Source organism: Carlito syrichta, unplaced genomic scaffold, assembly GCF_000164805.1.
Source record: "Carlito syrichta isolate Samal-C Ts95f unplaced genomic scaffold, Tarsius_syrichta-2.0.1 Scaffold308842, whole genome shotgun sequence".
Lineage (NCBI taxonomy): Eukaryota > Metazoa > Chordata > Mammalia > Primates > Tarsiidae > Carlito > Carlito syrichta.
In genome coordinates, this window is record NW_007252938.1 from 61,645 (window position 1) to 79,836 (window position 18,192).

General features: G+C 46.6%; 1 protein-coding gene across 4 annotated transcripts in view; it reads right to left on the minus strand.

Annotated features, from left to right (window-relative positions):
• Nucleotides 1-16,323, minus strand: part of LOC103268499 (leucine-rich repeat-containing protein 51) — a 34,398-nt gene extending 18,075 nt beyond the window's left edge. For 2 of the 4 annotated variants that reach the window (XM_008066084.1, XM_008066085.2), the window contains exons 1-3: nucleotides 15,761-16,323; nucleotides 5,191-5,274; nucleotides 4,438-4,575 (exon numbers count right to left, since the gene is read on the minus strand). In XM_008066084.1, the coding sequence (XP_008064275.1) occupies nucleotides 4,438-4,519 (82 nt within the window). In that variant the 5' untranslated portion in view covers nucleotides 4,520-4,575; nucleotides 5,191-5,274; nucleotides 15,761-16,323. The remainder of the gene's footprint in view (nucleotides 1-4,437; nucleotides 4,576-5,190; nucleotides 5,275-15,760) is intronic. The other 2 variants (XM_021716562.1, XM_021716563.1) reach the window with 2 other exon arrangements.
• Between the last annotated feature and the right edge of the window lie 1,869 nt (nucleotides 16,324-18,192).

Genomic DNA, 18,192 nt, shown 5'->3' on the forward strand with positions numbered 1-18,192 from the left:
AGGATCGCTGGAGCCCAGCAGGTTGAGGCTGCGGTGGCCAGGAGCGGCCACTGCACTCCATTCTGGGCCACAGAGTGAGACTCCAACTAAAAACAAACAAACAAATAAATAAAATAAAAATACTTAGCCATGTGTGGTAACACACACCTGTAGTCCCAGCTACTGGGGATCCCTTGAGCCTAGGAGTCAGAAGCTACAGTGAGCCGTGATTATGCCACTGCACTTCAGTCTGGGTAACAGGCTTTTAAAAAAAAAATTTAAAAAGATGTTGAGAGTTGACAGTTTACAGGAGGATAAGCATTGAAGTTTCAGGGAGATAAGGAATGAAAAGTGATTTTGGTAACTCAGAAGTCTCTGGTAATTTTGGTAAGGGCTGTTTATTTCTTTTTAGAGATAGGTTCTCACTTTGTCTCCCTGGCTGGAGTGCAATGAAGTGATCCTAATTCACTGTAACCTCGAAATCCTAGGCTCAAATGATCCTCTCACCTCAGCCTCTCAAGTTCCTGGGACTGCATGCATGTGCCATAATGTCTGGCTAATTTTAAAAATTTTTGTGGAGATGAGGTCTTACTAGGTTGCCCAGGCTAGAGTGCAGTGGTATGATCATAACTTACTGTAACCTTGAACTGCTGGTCTCAAGAAATCCTCCTGCCTCGGCCTCCTAAAGGGGGTGCTGATGGTAAGGGCTGTTTTAATGGAATGGCAAGGGCCTGGGAGCAGAAGCCAGATTGGAGTAGGTTCAAGAGTGAATAGATGTAAACAGATAGCATAAACAACAGCCTCAGAAAGTTGGCTGAGGAGGAGAGAGAATAGGGAATAGAGTGATGTTAGAACCCATGGAACATCCTGAACCCCAACCCTGCTTTTTAAAAATGAGGTTGAGAAAGAAGATGGTCCTTGCTCAAGTGTTCAGTCAGGTGCAGAGCCAGTACCAGACACCAGGTCTGGCTGAGGTGACTGTATTTTTCACATTGGTTGCTAGCTCAAAGATGCCACTGGGGAAGGAAGTATTTAGTATTTGCCAGACTCGGCTAGCTTGTCTTCACTCTACCTTCAGCTCTCTACTGAAACAGGCACACTTCTCCCATCCACCTTGACTGCACATTGACTTCCTCCCTCGTCAGCTGCAGGTCAGGCAGCATCCACTAGGTGGCTCTCTTCCTTAGTCCTAGAATGAGCAGGACCCACAGCTGGGGCTGGTGTTGCAGGGAGGTGCAGGAGGGTACTGGAGCAGAGTACTCTACCTCATGAATAAACTCCTAATCTTGACTCCTTCCTCCCCACACCTCCTAAGAACCCTGAAATGAAATGACATGGATGGATAAAAATTAAGGTCAAGCCAGGCTTGGTGGCTCAGCTTGTAATCCCACGCCTTGGGAGGCTGAGGTGAGTGGATAGCCTGAGCCTGCGGGTTTGAGACCCGCCTGGGCAACTTGGTGAGACCTCATCTCTACAATAAATAAAAAAATTAGCTGGGCATGGTAGCATGCATCTGTAGTTCCAGCTACTTGGAAGGCTGAGACGGAAGGATTGCCGGAGCCCAGCAGGTCGAGGCAGCGGTGGCCGGGAGCGGCCACTGCACTCCAGTCTAGGTGACAGAGTGAGACTCCAACTCAAAAAAAAAAAAATTAAGGTCAAGGCTGGGCACGGTGGCTCACACCTATAATCCCAGCACTTTGGGAGGCTGAGGTTAGAGGATTGCCTGAGCCCACGGGTTCACGATCAGCCTGGACAACTTGGCGAGACCTCACTCTACAATAAATCAAAAAAATTAGCTGGGCATGATGGTGCATGCCTGTAGTTCCTAGTTCCAGCTACTTGGAAGGCTGATGCGGAAGGATCACCTGAGCCCAGCAGGTGCAGTTGAGGCTGCAGTGGCCATTAGTGTGCCTCTGTACTCCAGCCTGGGCGACAGAGACTCTAAAAAGAAAAATTAAGGTCAAAATAGCCCCACATGAACTATCACCCAGTCTGATAAAGTAGCAGCTTGAGGAATGCCACTGAGGATGGGCTGATCCCACACTCAGAGGGAGCCACTGGTGGGATGGAGTTGCCTAAAACTCCAGGCTGGCTGGAGTTGCTTTTATCATGAGTGGATGGGGTGTTCAGGCTGCTATAGGTTACTGTCCTCTCTGATTCCACCAAGATGCTATGCTGCCTGAAGATCTGTTAAATTTCCTTGTTCAGAGTAGGCCAAGGCAGACCTGGAAACTAGACGCAAATATCAATGCTCAGAGAACTGGGGGGGCGCTCCCCAGAAGACCTGGGGAAACCATAATCCTGTATTCCATGTGTCTGTCTTCATAAGACTTGTCGGTTTGATATGAAGAACCTCCTGTGTCATCCCTCAACCCTAGGATGGAAAAGGTTGGTAGGTGTATGTGGTGGGGGACTCCCTTGACACCCTAAGTTTGTGAAAAGTTAGAGGACTGTTGGGTTGGTGGTAATACAGATTAGATGCCTTATAGTCACTGCCATCTCAGATTTTGCTATCCCATTATTGATTAGCACAGCAAATAGTGTGCCAAGTACACCTAAATTCTATCTTGTCCTCCAACCCCAGCTGTAAATAAGCATTTCAGAAGCTCTAGGGAATATGAAGGTACTCTAGCCCTTTGGGGCTTTGATGTGTCTCCCACACACACACTTAGCAAGAAGCACAATACCTAGTATGCATGTGTGTGCACGTGTGTACGGGGCCCTCCCCCAAAAAATGGAATTATCTTTTGGAGGGTGGGTCCCTTGTAGTACAGGCTTCCCTGCTAGGTAAGTGTTCTAGGAACTCATTGGCATCAGTGCACTAGCTAGTACTGTGAGAGGCTGTGTTGGGCTTCAGTGTATTTTTCTTTGGAGGTTCTTCCATTGCATTTGCCCATTGCATGATGGGTGCACCTGTCCATACCATGCTAAGTGTTCAGCAGTTTTTGACCAAAAATGGCATGGACCCCATGCCCCACCCTCCCTATTCACCCAACCCCCTCCACCCCGACTTTTTTTGTTTCCCCTGATGAAAAAAGTCCTCAAAGGGAAACATTTAGCTATGTGGAAGAGGTAAAACAAAAGAAGCACTAAAAGGCATCAAAATTGACGACTTCAAAAAAACTTTTTAAGCAGTGGAAAAAGCATCTTGATAGGTATATTGCATCAAACGGAGAATCGTCTAAAGGTGACTGAAGTTTAAACATGTAGGAATAAATACACAATTTTTAATAAATAAATGATGGGGTTTTTTGGGTCCCTCTCGTCTATAGACACATAAACATAGGCATACATACATATGTATATACATACATATGTATGTATACAAGCACTTAGTAAATAGTAGATACTCCAATAAATGTGAACTGCTGAGTGAAGGAGAAGGCATCTGTATGGATTTTGTGCTGTAGAGTTTTTGGTATAGTACTTGGCTCGCCCCCAATTCTGAGAACTCCACAGAGGGCAGAGCTAGGAATTCCCATGATAGGAAGGAGGCAGAGCTAGGAATTCCCTCTCGCTTATGTCACTTCAGCTATCTTCTAGAATGCTGTTACAGCAGCTCAAACCCTTGTGAAACACGGACTACATCAGTCAGAAGTGATGCAGTGCACAATTAATAAAGATCATGGTAGGTGGCTGTGTGCTCATGAGAGAACAAGTGTGAGTTACCATTGCGGCTGATGCTAACCCAAGAAGTGCCCCAAACCCAAGCCAAGGCCAACACCAGTTGCCTGAGAGAGAGGACCAAAGCCAAATAATAGGTGTAGGACAGTGGATGTCAACATGTGTCCTGTGAGGACAGCTGTACTGATGCTTTAATGAAAGACCAAATAACAAAAGCCAGGGATGGCAGAACTTTCCTGGGAAGAACTGGTGACCCCTTGAGAATATGACATTGCTGAGAGTTCCCTGTGTCCCCTCCTGAAAGGTGATGATGGAATAAACTTGGATATGGCTGAAATGAATGTAAGAAATTTGTCAATAAATATTTAAACTGGAAATACACCAGTTTGTTGATAATAAGACCCCTCATGTTTTACCGGTTTGAGCAGGCTTGTGTCCCCAGACAGAGGAGACAGGATTCTGCCTACTTGCTGGTACTCTGCAGCAGCCTGTGTTTTCTTTTCACTAGTTTCCTCCTCTCTTCAGGTAAAAACAGGAGAATAAAACTATTGGCTGAAAGACTGGCTACTCTGTTTTCTTCCAGCTGACTTTCCTGCTGTATGTAGCCTGGTTTCTTTTGAAGATGATCAACTATCCTGAGAGGCCCTTGGTTCCTTTCAGACTTGCTGCTTAAAAAACAAAAAACAAAACTCCCACTCTCCCTCATCCCCAGAAGACAATAACAACAAATCTGTAAGCATACTTAGACTTTTGGTAGAATACTGTGGTTTCTCCCCAGGATTCACACTGGCCCTGCTGTCTTAGTGAGTGGAGTGCTGTGCCCTGGGGGCTCACCTTGAACGATATGGATGCTTCTAAAGGAGTAGTCAAGAGGGGGCTCCTGCACCGAAGTGTTCGTGTAGTCCAGTTTGCTCATAGTTCAGGCCATCATTTATCAGGTGCAAGCATGTGCCCTAGGAGTCTTGGTTCAGCCTGGGAGGACAGAGAAGGAGGGGCATTTTCAGGCACAGCAGCCCTCAGGTTTCCCCGTAGTCCTCCACCCAGTCTTCTCTGCCCTTCACTACCTCAGGCCTGCCTAACCACATTCTATTTTAAAATATTAACCACTATTCCTTGCATGTTTAGGGCACTTCCTACTCCTCAGAGCACCTTCACATCTCTTGTAACTCATTTGATAGTTACAACACCCATTTCTTCATCTGGAAAATACCAGATGAAGAAACTGAGACCCAAGGAATAAAAGGACTTGCCCAGAGTTAAGCCAGTGAGTCAGCTGTGGATTGCAATCATAGTCTCCTGAGGAGACTCTGAGGTTCTTTCTACTACTACACAGTAGTTACCATGGGGATTGTCTTGGCACTTTTGGTGACATAAACTCTATTGCTTAACAAACCTTTGAGGGGCCTGTATTGCATGTGGTGGTGTCTGACTGCCCTTCTCAGTCTCACCCAGCTGGGGATTTGCTGCCATCTCTGCTCAGCTTGTCCATCACCTTTCCATCCACGACCCTACTGTCAGCCACATTCTGAATGTAGTCACACACATAAACACAAATACCCATAAAACCAGAGTCTACCTCTCACTCACCTGTTACTGATGCCTGAAATTCCACCATTAGGGATTCATTCCTTTGGCTTCAGGGATTGTTCCCTGTTAAAATGGAAATACCCCCTGAGAGGGGTGAACACAATGTTATCAGTCACTTGACATGTGATGTGAGTTGTCTTATCAGACAGAGCCTTTCCAATTTGTTAGCAAAAGTAAAGTTGAGGACCAGTTTTTCTGGAGACTGGGAAGAGCCATGAGAATACTACTTACCTAGGATGAAGTAAGCTGACAATACATTTTACCAGGGGGTTTGTATGTGAATCATACAAAAGACAAATAGACTGACAAGGATAAGGACTTGTCCTGGTCAAACTTTATTTTATTTTATTTTATTTTGAGTTCGAGTCTCACTCTGTCATCCAGACTGGAGTGCAGGGGCCGCTCCCGGCCACCGCAGCCTCGACCTGCTGGGCTCCGGCGATCCTTCCGCCTCAGCCTTCCAAGTAGCCAGAATTACAGGCATGCGCTACCACGCCCAGCTGATTTTTTTGATTTATTGTAGAGATGAGGTCTTGCTGCCCAGGCGGGTCTTGAACCCGCGGGCTCAGGTAATCCACTCACCTCAGCCTCCCAAAGGTGCGGGATTACAGGCTGAGCCACCGAGCCCGGCTGTTTTGTTTTGTTTTTTTAAGTGAGAAAGCAGGATTTATTGAGAGGACAGAAAAGTTCCCACAGTGGGAGGGAACCCAAAGGGGTGTCCCCCCTCCGCCTTTTTTTTGAGTTGGAGTCTCTGTCGCCTAGGCTGGAGTGCAGGGGCACACTCATGGCCACCACAGCCTTGACCTGCTGGGCTCAGGCAATCCTTCCGCCTCAGCCTTCCTAGTAGCTGGAATTACAGACGCGCACCACTACTCCTGGCTGATTTTTTAATTTATTGTAGAGATGAGGTTTTGCCAAGTTGCTCAGGCTGGTCTCGAACCCCTGGGCTCAGGCAATCCTCTCGCCTCTGCCTTGCTAAGTGCTGGGATTACATACAGGTGTGAGCCACCGCACCGAACCTCTTTCTCACTCCATCCACTGCTATCACCTCCTTTGCATTACTACTTCCCCAGCTTTCCAAAAGGATTTGAGGCTTACAATAACAACACACCCATAAAATAGGATGATCTATAGAAAAGTGCTGTCCAAGAGAAATACACTGTCACAAATGCAAGCTACATATATAATTTTTTCACATATGTAATTAAAAATTTTCCAGTAGCCAAAATAAGAAAAGTAAAATGAAACAGTTAATTTTAATAATATTTAATGTAACCCAATATATCCGAAATATTCAACATGTAAGCAATATTAAAAATTATTGAGATATTTTGCACTTACAGAATGTCCCAATTTGGACTAGGTACTTATCAAGTAGTCTATTCAATTCTCACACGTGACTAGTGGCTACTGTACTGGATAGTGCAGATGTAGAAAGTTAAAAAAGGAAGGGAAAGGTCAGAAACTAGATTATAGGAAGAGACAGAGAGGGAGAGTGTCTACCAGGGACTTTAGGAATCTAACCCTATATTTGGCTGTGAAATTCCTGGCAGTCAAAGCCAAAAAGGAAACTTTGGGATATACAGTTCTCATCATTGGATTCAAAGAATAAGTTTGTATGCAGAGACAATGAAATTGGTAAATATTTTTTCTTTTTCTTTTTTTTTTTGAGTAGATGTCTCACTCTGTTGCCCAGGCTGGAGTGCAGTGGCATGCTCATGGCCACCATAGCCTCCACCTGCTGGGCTCAGGTGATCCACCTCAGTCTTCCAAGTAACTAGAACCATAGGTGTATACTACCATGCCCAGCTAATTTTTTGATGTACTGTAGAGATGAAGTCTTGAACCCTTGGGCTTAGGCAATCCTCACACTTCCACCTCCCAAAGTGCTGGGATTACAAGCATTATAGCAATAAATATATATATTTTTTTGAGTTGGAGTCTCACTCTGTCACCCCGGCTGAAATGCAGTGACACACGCACGGCCATCACAGCCTCGACCTGCTGGGCTCAGGTGATCCACCTCAGCCTTCCAAGTAGCTGGAACCACAGGTGTGTGCCACCACACCTGGCTAATTTTTTGATTTATTGTAGAGAAGAAGTCTCTTGCCAAGTTGCCCAAGCTGGTCTTGAACCCTTGAGCTTAGGCAATCCTCTTGTCCCCGCCTCCCAAAGTGCTGGGATTACAATCATGAGCCACCGAGCCCAGCTAAATATTCTTAAAATGGAATTTCTGTTAATAACCAAGGATCTGATGCTTGCAGTTCAGTTTGATTGATTAATGCAGTTCAAAACTCCTTTTTTTGATGATTTAATATATGCCAGGATAGAGTTTAACAGGTCTAGAGGAATGGAAAATGAATGGGAGAGGCAGAGGATCGCTTGGGGCCAGCAGTTTGAGACCAGCCTTGAGAACATAGCGATACCCTATCTCAACCCTTTACCCCCACCAATTTTAGCTGGGTATGGTGGTACTTGCCTTTAGTTCTAGCTAGTCAGCGGGGTGAGGCAGGAGGATCATTTGAGCCCAGTAGTTTGAGGCTACAGTGAACTATGACCATACCACTGCACTCCACCCTGAGCAACAGAAGTGAGACCTTGTCTCTTTTTTTTATTATTATTTTTAAATTTTTAATTTTTTAATTTTTTTTGAGTTGGAGTCTCACTCTGTCACCCAGACTGGAGTGCAGTGGCCGCTCCCGGCCACCGCAGCCTCTACCTGCTGGGCTCCAGTGATCCTTCCGCCTTAGCCTTCCAAGTAGCTGGAACTACAGGTGTGTGCTACCACGCCCGGCTAGTTTTTGATTTATTGTAGAGATGAGATCTCGCCAAGTTGCCCAGGCGGGTCTCGAACGCGCGGGCTCAGGCAATCCACTCACCTCGGCCTCCAAAAGTGCGGGATTACAGGTTAAGCCACCAAGCCCGGCTGACCTTGTCTCTTTTAAAACAAAAAAATGTGTGCCATATGTGGTGGCTCACGCCTGTAATCCTAGCACTTTGGGAGGCAGAGGTGAGAGGCTTGGTTTGAGACCAGCCTGGGCAACTTGGCAATACCTCATCTCTACAATAAATAATAAAAATTAGCCAGGTGTGGTAGCATGTGCCTGTGGTTCCAGCTGCTTGGAAGGTTGAGACAGAAGGATCACCTGAGCCCAGCAGGTCGAGGCTGTGGTGGCTATGAGTGTGCCACTGCACTCCAGCCTGGGTGACAAAGTGAGACTCCAACTCAAAAAAAGAAATAACAGTTTTGGGGAAGTGCCAGGCTTGAGTTACTTCACAGCTAGTTTCTCTGTGTGGGTTGTCAATTAGAATCTTTTAGATATCAAATTAGAATTTTTTTAGCTATCAAATCTACAGGCAGACAATGAAGAACACATTGCTCTTTTGTAGAAATAGAAAAACCAGTCAGGCTCGGTGGCTCAACCTGTAATCCCACGCCTTTGGGAGGCTGAGGTTAGTGGATTGCTTGAGCCCGCGGATTCGAGACCCGCCTGGGCAACTTGGCAAGACCTCATCTCTACAATAAATAAAAAAATTAGCCGAGCGTGGTAGCGCGCGCCTGTAATTCCAGCTACTTGGACGGCTGAGGCAGAAGGATCGCCGGAGCCCAGCAGGTCGAGGCTGCGGTGGCCAGGAGCAGCCACTGCACTCCAGTCTGGGTGACAGAGTGAGATTCCAACTCAAAAAAAAAAAAAAAAGAAGAAGAAATAGAAGAACCTGGTTTGTGTTTTGCAGAAACAAAAGAACCTAGCTTAGAATTCTGCCCATCCCATTTCGGCACCTACAACAGGTTTGATGCCTTTGAGCAAGACTAGACTCTTTTCTCAAAGTAAATCCTGGGTTGGGACCCCAGAATTCTGTACCAGTGAACGTAGATTTCAGTCTGATACTTTTTTTTTTTTTTTGAGTCAGAGTCTCACTGTCGCTCAGGTTGGAGTCCAGTGGCATGCACATGGCCACTGCAGCCTTGATCTGCTGGGATCAGGTGATCCTTCTGCTTCAGCCTTCCAAGTAACTGGAACCACAGGCATGTGCTACGAGACCCGGCTGGTTTTTATTTTATTTTATTTTATTTATTATAGAGTCAAGGTCTTGCCATGTGGCTCAGGCTGGCCTCAAACCCCTGAGCTCAGGTAATCCTCTCGCCTCCACCTCCCAAAGTGCTGGGATCACAGGTGTGAGCTACCACACCCAGCTAGTCTACAATACTTAAAGACAGATTTTTACTGTTGGTCTCCTTGATCATCAGAGAACTCCAGTGTAGTTCCTAAAACTTCTAATTTTGTGGAGTACCGGCTCCTGATGCATTTTCTTTTTTTTTTTTTTTTGAGTTGGAGTCTCACTCTGTCGCCCAGACTGGAGTGCAGTGGCTGCTCCCGGCCACCGCAGCCTCGACCTGCTGGGCTCCGGTGATCCTTCCGCCTCAGCCTTCCAAGTAGCTGGAACTACAGGCGCGCGCCACCACGCCCGGCTCATTTTGATTTATTGTAGAGATGAGATCTCGCCAAGTTGCCCAGGTGGGTCTCGAACCCACGGGCTCAGGCAATTCACTCACTTCAGCCTCCCAAAGGCGCGGGATTACAGGCTGAGCCACCGAGCCCGGCTAATGCATTTTCTAAATGAGTTATCAGTATTAAAAATGGAGTCCCAAGAAGCTGCATAAATTTGCTGATTAGAATTATTATCCTTCTCCATTTAAAGAGTAGCCCAGGCTGTGAGCTAGTATCGTGTCTTATTCATTAGCCAACACAGAACCCGGTTTACAAACAGGCACTCAAAAAATGTTTGTGGGATGAATGAATGAGAAACTGCCAAATCTGAGGATTTCTATTCTGGGAGAGTTGATGCTTAGCTGTTCTGAAAGTTGGCTCTCAGGTTCAGCTGTTTCAATCCACACCTCTTTCACAGAAAGATAATTCAATTCAATTCTACCAACATTTGTTGAGTGTCTGCTGCCCTGTGCCTGACCAGAAGGAGCCAAGCCAAGACACAAATAATAGAACACTGTCATGAGCACAGAGAGACCTGCTGAGTTTCTATTGTTATGGCAAACCGGCCTGCATCCACTTCCAAATAACAGCTGCCCACTTAGCGAATACTCTCGTGTTTCGACACTCAGCTCTAGTGAACCTTCTTCTATTAAGCCTTTCTTTTCCAGATAAAATTGGTCAATGTGGCTCATGCCTGTAATCCCAGCACTTTGGGAGGCTGAGGCAGGAGGATTGCCTAAGCCCAGAAGACCAGCCTAAGCAACATAGTGAGAACTGGTCTCTAAAAAAAAAGAAAGAAAAGAAAAGAAATATCACCTGGGCATGTTGGCACGTTCCTGTAGTCCTAGCTACTTAGAAGGCTGAAGCAGAGGGATTGGCTGAGCCCTGGAGGATGTGGTGAGCCATGACCGTGTGACAGAGTGTGACCCCAACTTAAAAAAAAAGTCAAAGTGTCTTGTGTTCGATTGATTGCTTTGATAATCTCTATTCATGGTATCTCCTGTAGCCAACCTTTTGCCTACAACTTTGGAGTTCCAGCCCACTCAGCCAATGCCGGGCTCAACCCTGTGACTTATTTTGGCCAGTGGGATGTTGATAACCATGAAGCAAACAGAAGCTTTAATAAAAGGGTGCTTGCCTTCTTGCTCTTCACCAGTAACATGAGAAAATGACTTGTCTGCCAGAGGGATAGGAGAGGGTGCAGGTGAGAGACATGTGACCGAGCCAGTGATCCAAGCTGAGGTCATCCTAGATTAGCCTATAGCCAGCCTACTGCCAGTCAAGATCAGGAGAGTCACCCAACCACAGATGATTGTGGACATATGAGTGAGCCCAAACAAGACAAGAAGAACCATTCTGCTGACTCAAAGACTTAAAAGCAATAAGTGCTTATTGTTCTAAGCCACCATGCTTTTGGATGGTTTGTTACACAGCAATAGCTAACTGGTGCATGCCCCCACCGTACTTTGATGAAAATTTTATCGCAGCTTGTTTTCTCATCTGTGAAATGGAGACAAACCCTACCTTGAGAACTAATGTACATCCTGCAGCAGGTGCTCAATAAAAGGAAGCAGTTGTACTCTCTGTATTCATTTCTTTACAACCTACTTTCTTTTCTCTCCTTGTAAACTTGAGGACAGGAATATGAAGTCAGATTTATTTCTCTCTTCCCACCACTACCCTGCATTAAGCCTAGCAAAGAATGCCTATTCACTAAAGGCTTGATGGACAAATGGAGAAAAAGAAAAATGAAAGAAGAAATGAAGGAATAAATGATGTCTTCAAAGTGTCACTTAGAGGGCGTGACTGCAGGGGAAAACTGACCAAATATTTAAAACCTTTATGCTGGCTTGCTTATTCCTGTGGCTATGTTTTTGTAGTCAGTCTTTCTCAGCTTCTATTCTAGTTTATGACCAGGAGATAGATCCCAGCACCTTCTTCTGTCCAGACTAACTTGATCAGTGACAGTGTTGGGAGCATACATGCCTTGTTTTGGCATGGACATTTTTCTTTTCCAAATTGACAATACCTGTAACTTTTTTTCTTTAAGTATAAAAGCTAACATGATAGCTGAATAAAGTCAAACAACATCAAGTACATCAAGTAGCAACTCAGAGTCTGAGCTGGGTGTGGTGGTGCATGCCTGTAATCCCAGCACTTTGGGAGGTGGAGGTGAGAGGATTGCCTGAGCGCAGGGGTTTGAGACCAGCCTGGGCAACTTGGCAAGACCTCCTCTGTACAATGTAAGAAAAAAATTAACGGGAGTGGTGGTGTGTACTTGGGGTTGAGACGGAAGGATTGCCTGAGCCCAGGAGATCAAGGCTGCAGTGGCTGAGGTTGTGCTGCTGCACTCCAGCCTGGGTGACAGAGTGACAGTCTGACTCAAAAAAAAAAAAGAAAAGAAAAAAACCCCTGAAAGTCTGATTCTCCATTAACAGTTTGGGAATATAACCACCTAGAATGCATAAATAATAAGATTGTGTACTTCTTAAAGAAATACTGTTTCATTTGTAAACCTGTATTTTTCTTTTCAAATTGTTCTATACTTTTACCCTTTTTAATAGCTGTAGAGTGTTCCATAGTATGTATCAAGCTTTAACCTTGGGAAGTGGAGGCAAGAGGACTGTGTGAGGCCAGGAGTTCAAGAACTGCCTGGGCAATTTGGCAAGACCTCATCTCTATAATAAATCAAAAAATTAGCCAGATGTGGTGGCGTGCACCTCTGGTTCCAGCTACTAGGAAGGCTGAGGTGGAAGGATCGCCTGAGCCCAACAGGTCGAGCCTGTGGTAGCCATGAACATGCCACTGCACTCTGGCCTGGGCGACAGATTGAGACTCTGACTCAAAAACAAACAAGTGATCAAACAAACGAACAAAGAAACAAACAAAAACTTTATTTAACCTATCCCAAATTGATGGAAGTTTATTTTCAGTTCTTGGAAATTTCTAACAATTGAAATTTGACTTGTTAGCCTATTCCTGCCCTCTTAGGTGGCAAGTAGCAACATGATGGCACAGAAAGCTTTGAGGAATAATCATATGAGGTGATCTGATAGGAGATTCAACAGTCTGGCCTAGAGAGGGTTTCTGTTTATGGGCTGCAAAGCCAAATATATATATATATATCAAAGAATGCCAAAATCTGTCACATACGCTAATATTTCTGGGAGTTTATATTCCCAGATGCCAAAGGGAGGCCCAAGGTTCAACCTGGCTCCTGTCCACCTCTCTACTCCCATCTCTTATCCTCACCTCCAATCCTGCAGTCCAGCAAAATGCTACTCACCATACGTTCCCTGCACCTGCCTCTGGGCCCCTGATTGGAATAGTTTCTCCTTCCAGCTCTCTCTACTTGGAGTATGTTTCTTCCTTCTTCCTTTTGCATTGTGAATTCTTCAGATCTCAGCACAGGTTTCCACTTTTCTGAGAAGCCTACTCATCTCCAAATCTGATGTGGAACTTCTTTTCTGGGCTCCCATGGCTCCCTATACTTATTGCCATGGTGGCACTCATGACACCATAATTATCTGCTTACTATCTGTATGTCCATAAACTCCACTAGAGCAGGAATGGTATTTTTCTCATAGTTGTATCTCATAGTGGTGACAAGTAGTAGATGCCTAACAAATACATAAAAAATTGCAACTGACTAGCACTATAAAGGAGAGGGACATGAGGTTGCTGTAATTGAGGGATCTGATCCGCTCTGAGCATTCCTCTTCAGGAAGACATTCCTGAAGAACAGATTGAGAGAAATCTAAATAATGACTGCAAATTACTATTGGGGAGATGGGATGGGGTAGATGAGCATTCCATTATAGGGAGTCTGAGCTGGGTGTGGTGGTGCATGCCTGTAATCCCAGCACTTTGGGAGGTGGAGGTGAGAGGATTGCCTGAGCGCAGGGGTTTGAGACCAGCCTGGGCAACTTGGCGAGACCTCCTCTGTACAATGTAAGAAAAAAATTAACGGGAGTGGTGGTGTGTACTTGGGGTTGAGACGGAAGGATTGCCTGAGCCCAGGAGATCAAGGCTGCAGTGGCTGAGGTTGTGCTGCTGCACTCCAGCCTTGGGAGAAGTAACAGCTAACTGCAAAGGTTCTATGGTGCAAGAGTACTTGGAAATTTTAAAGACCTTAAATAAATAAACTGGAGGGGAGAGAAGAAGGAGTACATGTGGTTAGAATGGAGAAGTGAAAGAAACAGAAAGTCAAAAAATATATACTTAAATAGAGGTGGGTATGGAGAGTGAACAATATCAGATTTTCATTTTGAAAGATTGCTCTGGCTACAGTATGCAAATGTGGCTGGGAGGGAGGAAGGAAGGATGTGATGGTAACCAGGACCTAGATAAAAGATATTTAGGAGCTGGGCACGGTGGCTCACGCTTGTAATCCCAGCACTTTGGGAGGCGGAGGTGACAGGATTGCCTGAGTTCAGGGATTTGAGACCAGCATAAAGCTTATCTCTACGATAAATCAAAAAATTAGCTGGGCATGGTGGCACATGCCTGTGGTTCCAGTTACTTGGAAGGCTGAGGCAGAAGGATCACCTGAGCCCAGCAGGTCAAGGCTGCAGTGGTCGTTAGCGTGTCCCTGCACTCCAGCCTGGGCGACAGAGTGAGACTCCGACTCAAAAAAAAGTAAAGAGATATTTAGGAAGTAAAGATAGCAGGACTTCATGATAGATGGGAAATGGATGAGGTATTAAGGATAACCCTGAGGTTTTGGCTTGTGTATTTGTGGATAAAAATGGGAGCACTAGTGGAGGAGAGGGTTGGGGTGCATTGCAGTTTCAGAAATGTTGAATTTGGGTTGCCTCTGAGATACCCTAAAGATGATGCTGAGGAGGCAACTGTCTATACAGATCTGAAGCTTAGAGACAAGGGCTGGGCTGGAGATAGACATTTGTATATATTGTCATACAGGTGGAAAATGAAGTTGTGAGTGTGGATGAGGATATCCGAGAATATGGGGTGAGGTGGGAAGCAGGCAGAGGACCAAGTCTAGAAGAACTTTAAAATAGTAAGTGGACCAGTCAGGGCCAGCTTGCACCAGCTAATTATGGCAGTTTCAGACATGGGTACTGTGTTAGCCACTTTCCTGCTTAGTTTAATGAAAAATGTTCAAGTTCCATCATCTCTCTCTCTCTAGTTCATTTTCCCCATACAACTTTTTTTTTTTTTTAACTTTCAAGGAAAGATTTAAAATTCATTCAGGCTGAAGTGTAAATGAACCAAAGTAGCCGTACAGATTCCTTCTTTCTGGGGCAGTTTAATTTACTCCTTGGAAAAAGTCCTTCAGTTATAGAGGCAGTAGGCTCATGCTGAAGAGACTTGGCTGGAAGTTGGAGAACTGGAGTCTAGTTCTAGCACAATTGGGCAAGTCACTTTTCTCTGGGTTTCAGTTTTCCAATCTGTGAAATGGGGATAAATATCCTTGTCTCACAGAGCTGTTATGAGTATCAAAAGAGAGACTGTGAAAGCGCTGGATAAGTTACTAAATGTAATAGATCTGTCATAAAGACCGTATAAAGAATGAAGCTCCAACTGCAGAGCTTAGAGAAGCAGAGCATGGAGGAGGTGTGGGGAGAAGAGGTAATTTGGGGACAGTGTGGGAGGATCCTGTTGCTTGAAGAGGGGTTTTCCTGTTTGGAAAGAGGAAGGAAAGAGGCACTTCCCATAGTTTCCTACATCTCCAGAATCAGGGTAAGGACTGTGATTTGCTCCAGTGCTACTCCCATGTCTCGAAGAGGGTCTCAGTTCGTCAGAGGAAAACCAATCCCACGTCTGAGGGCCGTTCAGGGTGTGTCTCCCAAGGTGTGTTTGGGACTTGAGGCATCCGAATGTGGGGACCCCATGTTTGCGTTGCGGGAGGTTCTCAAGCACTCTCAAATCTGCATGGGTACGTTGTTCAACGCCCTTCCCTCCCGCTGTCCCCAGTCTGTCCCATATGGGTGTTGTCTCTTGTTCACTGGGAAAACATCCCCGAGTAGGGAAGTTCTTAGTCTTTCTGTGGTGCCCTTCCCATCTCCATAGAACTCTTGTCCCCTAGAGCGGGTTTCCTTTTTCCGCGGTTGACTCACCCGCAGTCGCTTTCTCTCCAGTCTCGGCGTCTCACCACCTGAGGGTTACTCAGGGCAACTCCATGGCAACTACTTTCGTCACCACGTCTTGGCAGGCTCCTTAAGTGCGCCCGCGATGCCTACCGGGACCTGTAGTTCGTCAGGGGCGGGGCTCCAAGGCCGCGGGGCTGCTGGGACTTGTAGTTCCCTTTCTCCCTCAAGTCCAGGCCGGGGTCCGGAAGTAGTGACACCCCCTTTCCCTTCCGAGTGGCCCTCAAACTTCCTTTTCCCGGGTCCTCGAGCGTGCCCCGCGCACCACAACAGCCGGCAGGGGCCAATCAGAGGGCGGAGCGAGGGGGCGGGGCCTTAGTTTAAATTGTGCGCTCACAGCGCTGGCGCGGGCCCGCGGCAAGGTGCGGTCGGGGGCGTCGTGAGGCGGAGCGGGAGCGCGCGGCCAGGTAACCGGCGCGGGCCACGTCTAGCGTGAAGCCTGGGCGCCCGCAGGGATGCCGGGGCCTAAAGGGGGTGCTGGAGAGGCCGGCGCGAGCGGAAGGCCTCCTTCGTAAACGAGTCTAAGAGGGGAGAATCTTCGGGGGTAAGGTTTGCGGGGAGAAGGGCCCGTCCGAGGGGGAGGAGCCGGGAAGCCTCAAGGGGGAGGGTCTGTCTGGGGCGTGTCTGTGGAATTCTACGGGAAGGGGTCACGTTCCTGAAAGGCTTGTAACCCAGGGCTCCTGTCTTGGAAAGTCGTCGCCTGTTATTGTTCACACAGCCGTTGTTACAGTAGTACAGTCGCCAACATTTAGCGAGCCTCCGCTATGTTTCTAGCATTGTGCTACACCGTATATAAGGGCCTTTTTTTCCTTTGTTTTTGTTGAAACGGGGTCTGGCTGTGTTGCCCAGGTTGGTCTCGAACTCCTGGGCTCAAGCAGTCCTCCCATTTCGGCCTCTCAAAGTGCTGGGACTACAGACGTGAACCATCGTGCCCGGCCCACTTAAAAAAAAATCCAAAATCACCAGCCAAAGGATTGTTTTTTGAAACTCTTAAAAACCTTGCTATAGGTCATTACAGATGGGGACCCTGAGGTTTATAATGTTTACCTTGGCCAGAGTTACACAGCTAGTGGGAGGTTGGTGAGACTTGGGGTAGTGAGGGTTGGGCGACAAAGAGGACGGGAAAGGTGCAGTGTAAGTTGGAGTCTCAGTCGCCCAGACTGGAGTGCAGTGACTGCTCCGGCGATCCTTCCGCCTCAGCCTTCCAAGTAGCCGGAATTACAGGCATGCGCTACCACGCCCGGCTGATTTTTTGATTTATTGTAGAGGTGAGGTCTCACCTCGGTCTCCCAAAGTGCTGGGATTACAGGCTGAGCCACCGAGCCCGGCCCGAACGAAACTCACTTTTCATATATGTCAACAGTGACCTTACCTGCTTTGCCTCTACTTCCTCGGGTTGTTGTGAGAGTCAAAACAGTTAAGATATTTTGTGCAAGCACTTTGGAGAGTACAATTCACTCACCACAGCCTCCCAAGGCGCGGGATTACAGGCTGAGCTACCGAGCCTGGCCTTTTTTTTTTTTTTTTTTTTGAGTTGGAATCTCACTCCGTCGCCCAGACTGGAGTGCAGTGGCACGCTCCCAGCCACCGCAGCCTCTACCCTAACCCTTTTTGCCTCAGCCTTCCAAGTAGCCGGAACTATAGGCGCGCACTACCACGCCCTGCTCATTATTTTGATTTACTGTAGAGAGCAGGTCTTGCCAAGTTCCCCGGGTGGGTCTTGAACCCACGGGCTCAGGCAATCCACTCGCCTCGGTCTCCCAAAGTGCTGGGATTACAGGCTGAGCCACCGAGCCCAGCCCGAACGAAACTCACTTTTCATATATGTCAACAGTGACCTTACCTGCTTTGCCTCTACTTCCTCGGGTTGTTGTGAGTGTTAAAACAGTTAAGATATTTTGTGCAAGCACTTTGGAGAGTACAAATTTGACATGACTATGAAGATTGTGAGTGGGACAGAGCCCAACTGGGTTGATGCTGCCTCCTCTGGCTACTCGCCCTTCTCTTGGTTACCTATGAGGGGGCACTTGTCATCTGATATTTTAAGAGTCTTTGCATGCTTGTCTGCCCTTCTAGATAGTGAGAGACTTTTTGTCATTGTATCCTAATGACTATGCGGGATTTGAGACATGTCATGGGCATTAGTATATGCTTTGGAATGATATGTTTTCCTGGGGAATAGAAACCTGGCTTTCCCATTTTATTTATTCATTTTTATTTTATGATTTGGAGTCTCACTCTGTCGCCTAGGCTAGAGTTCAGTGGCACGCTCATGGCCACTTTAGCCTTAACCTGCTGGGCTCAGGTTATCCTTCAGCCTCAACCTTCCAAGTACCTGGAACTATAGGCCTGTGCAACCACACCTGGCTAATTTTTGATTTATTGTAGAGAAGAGGTCTTGC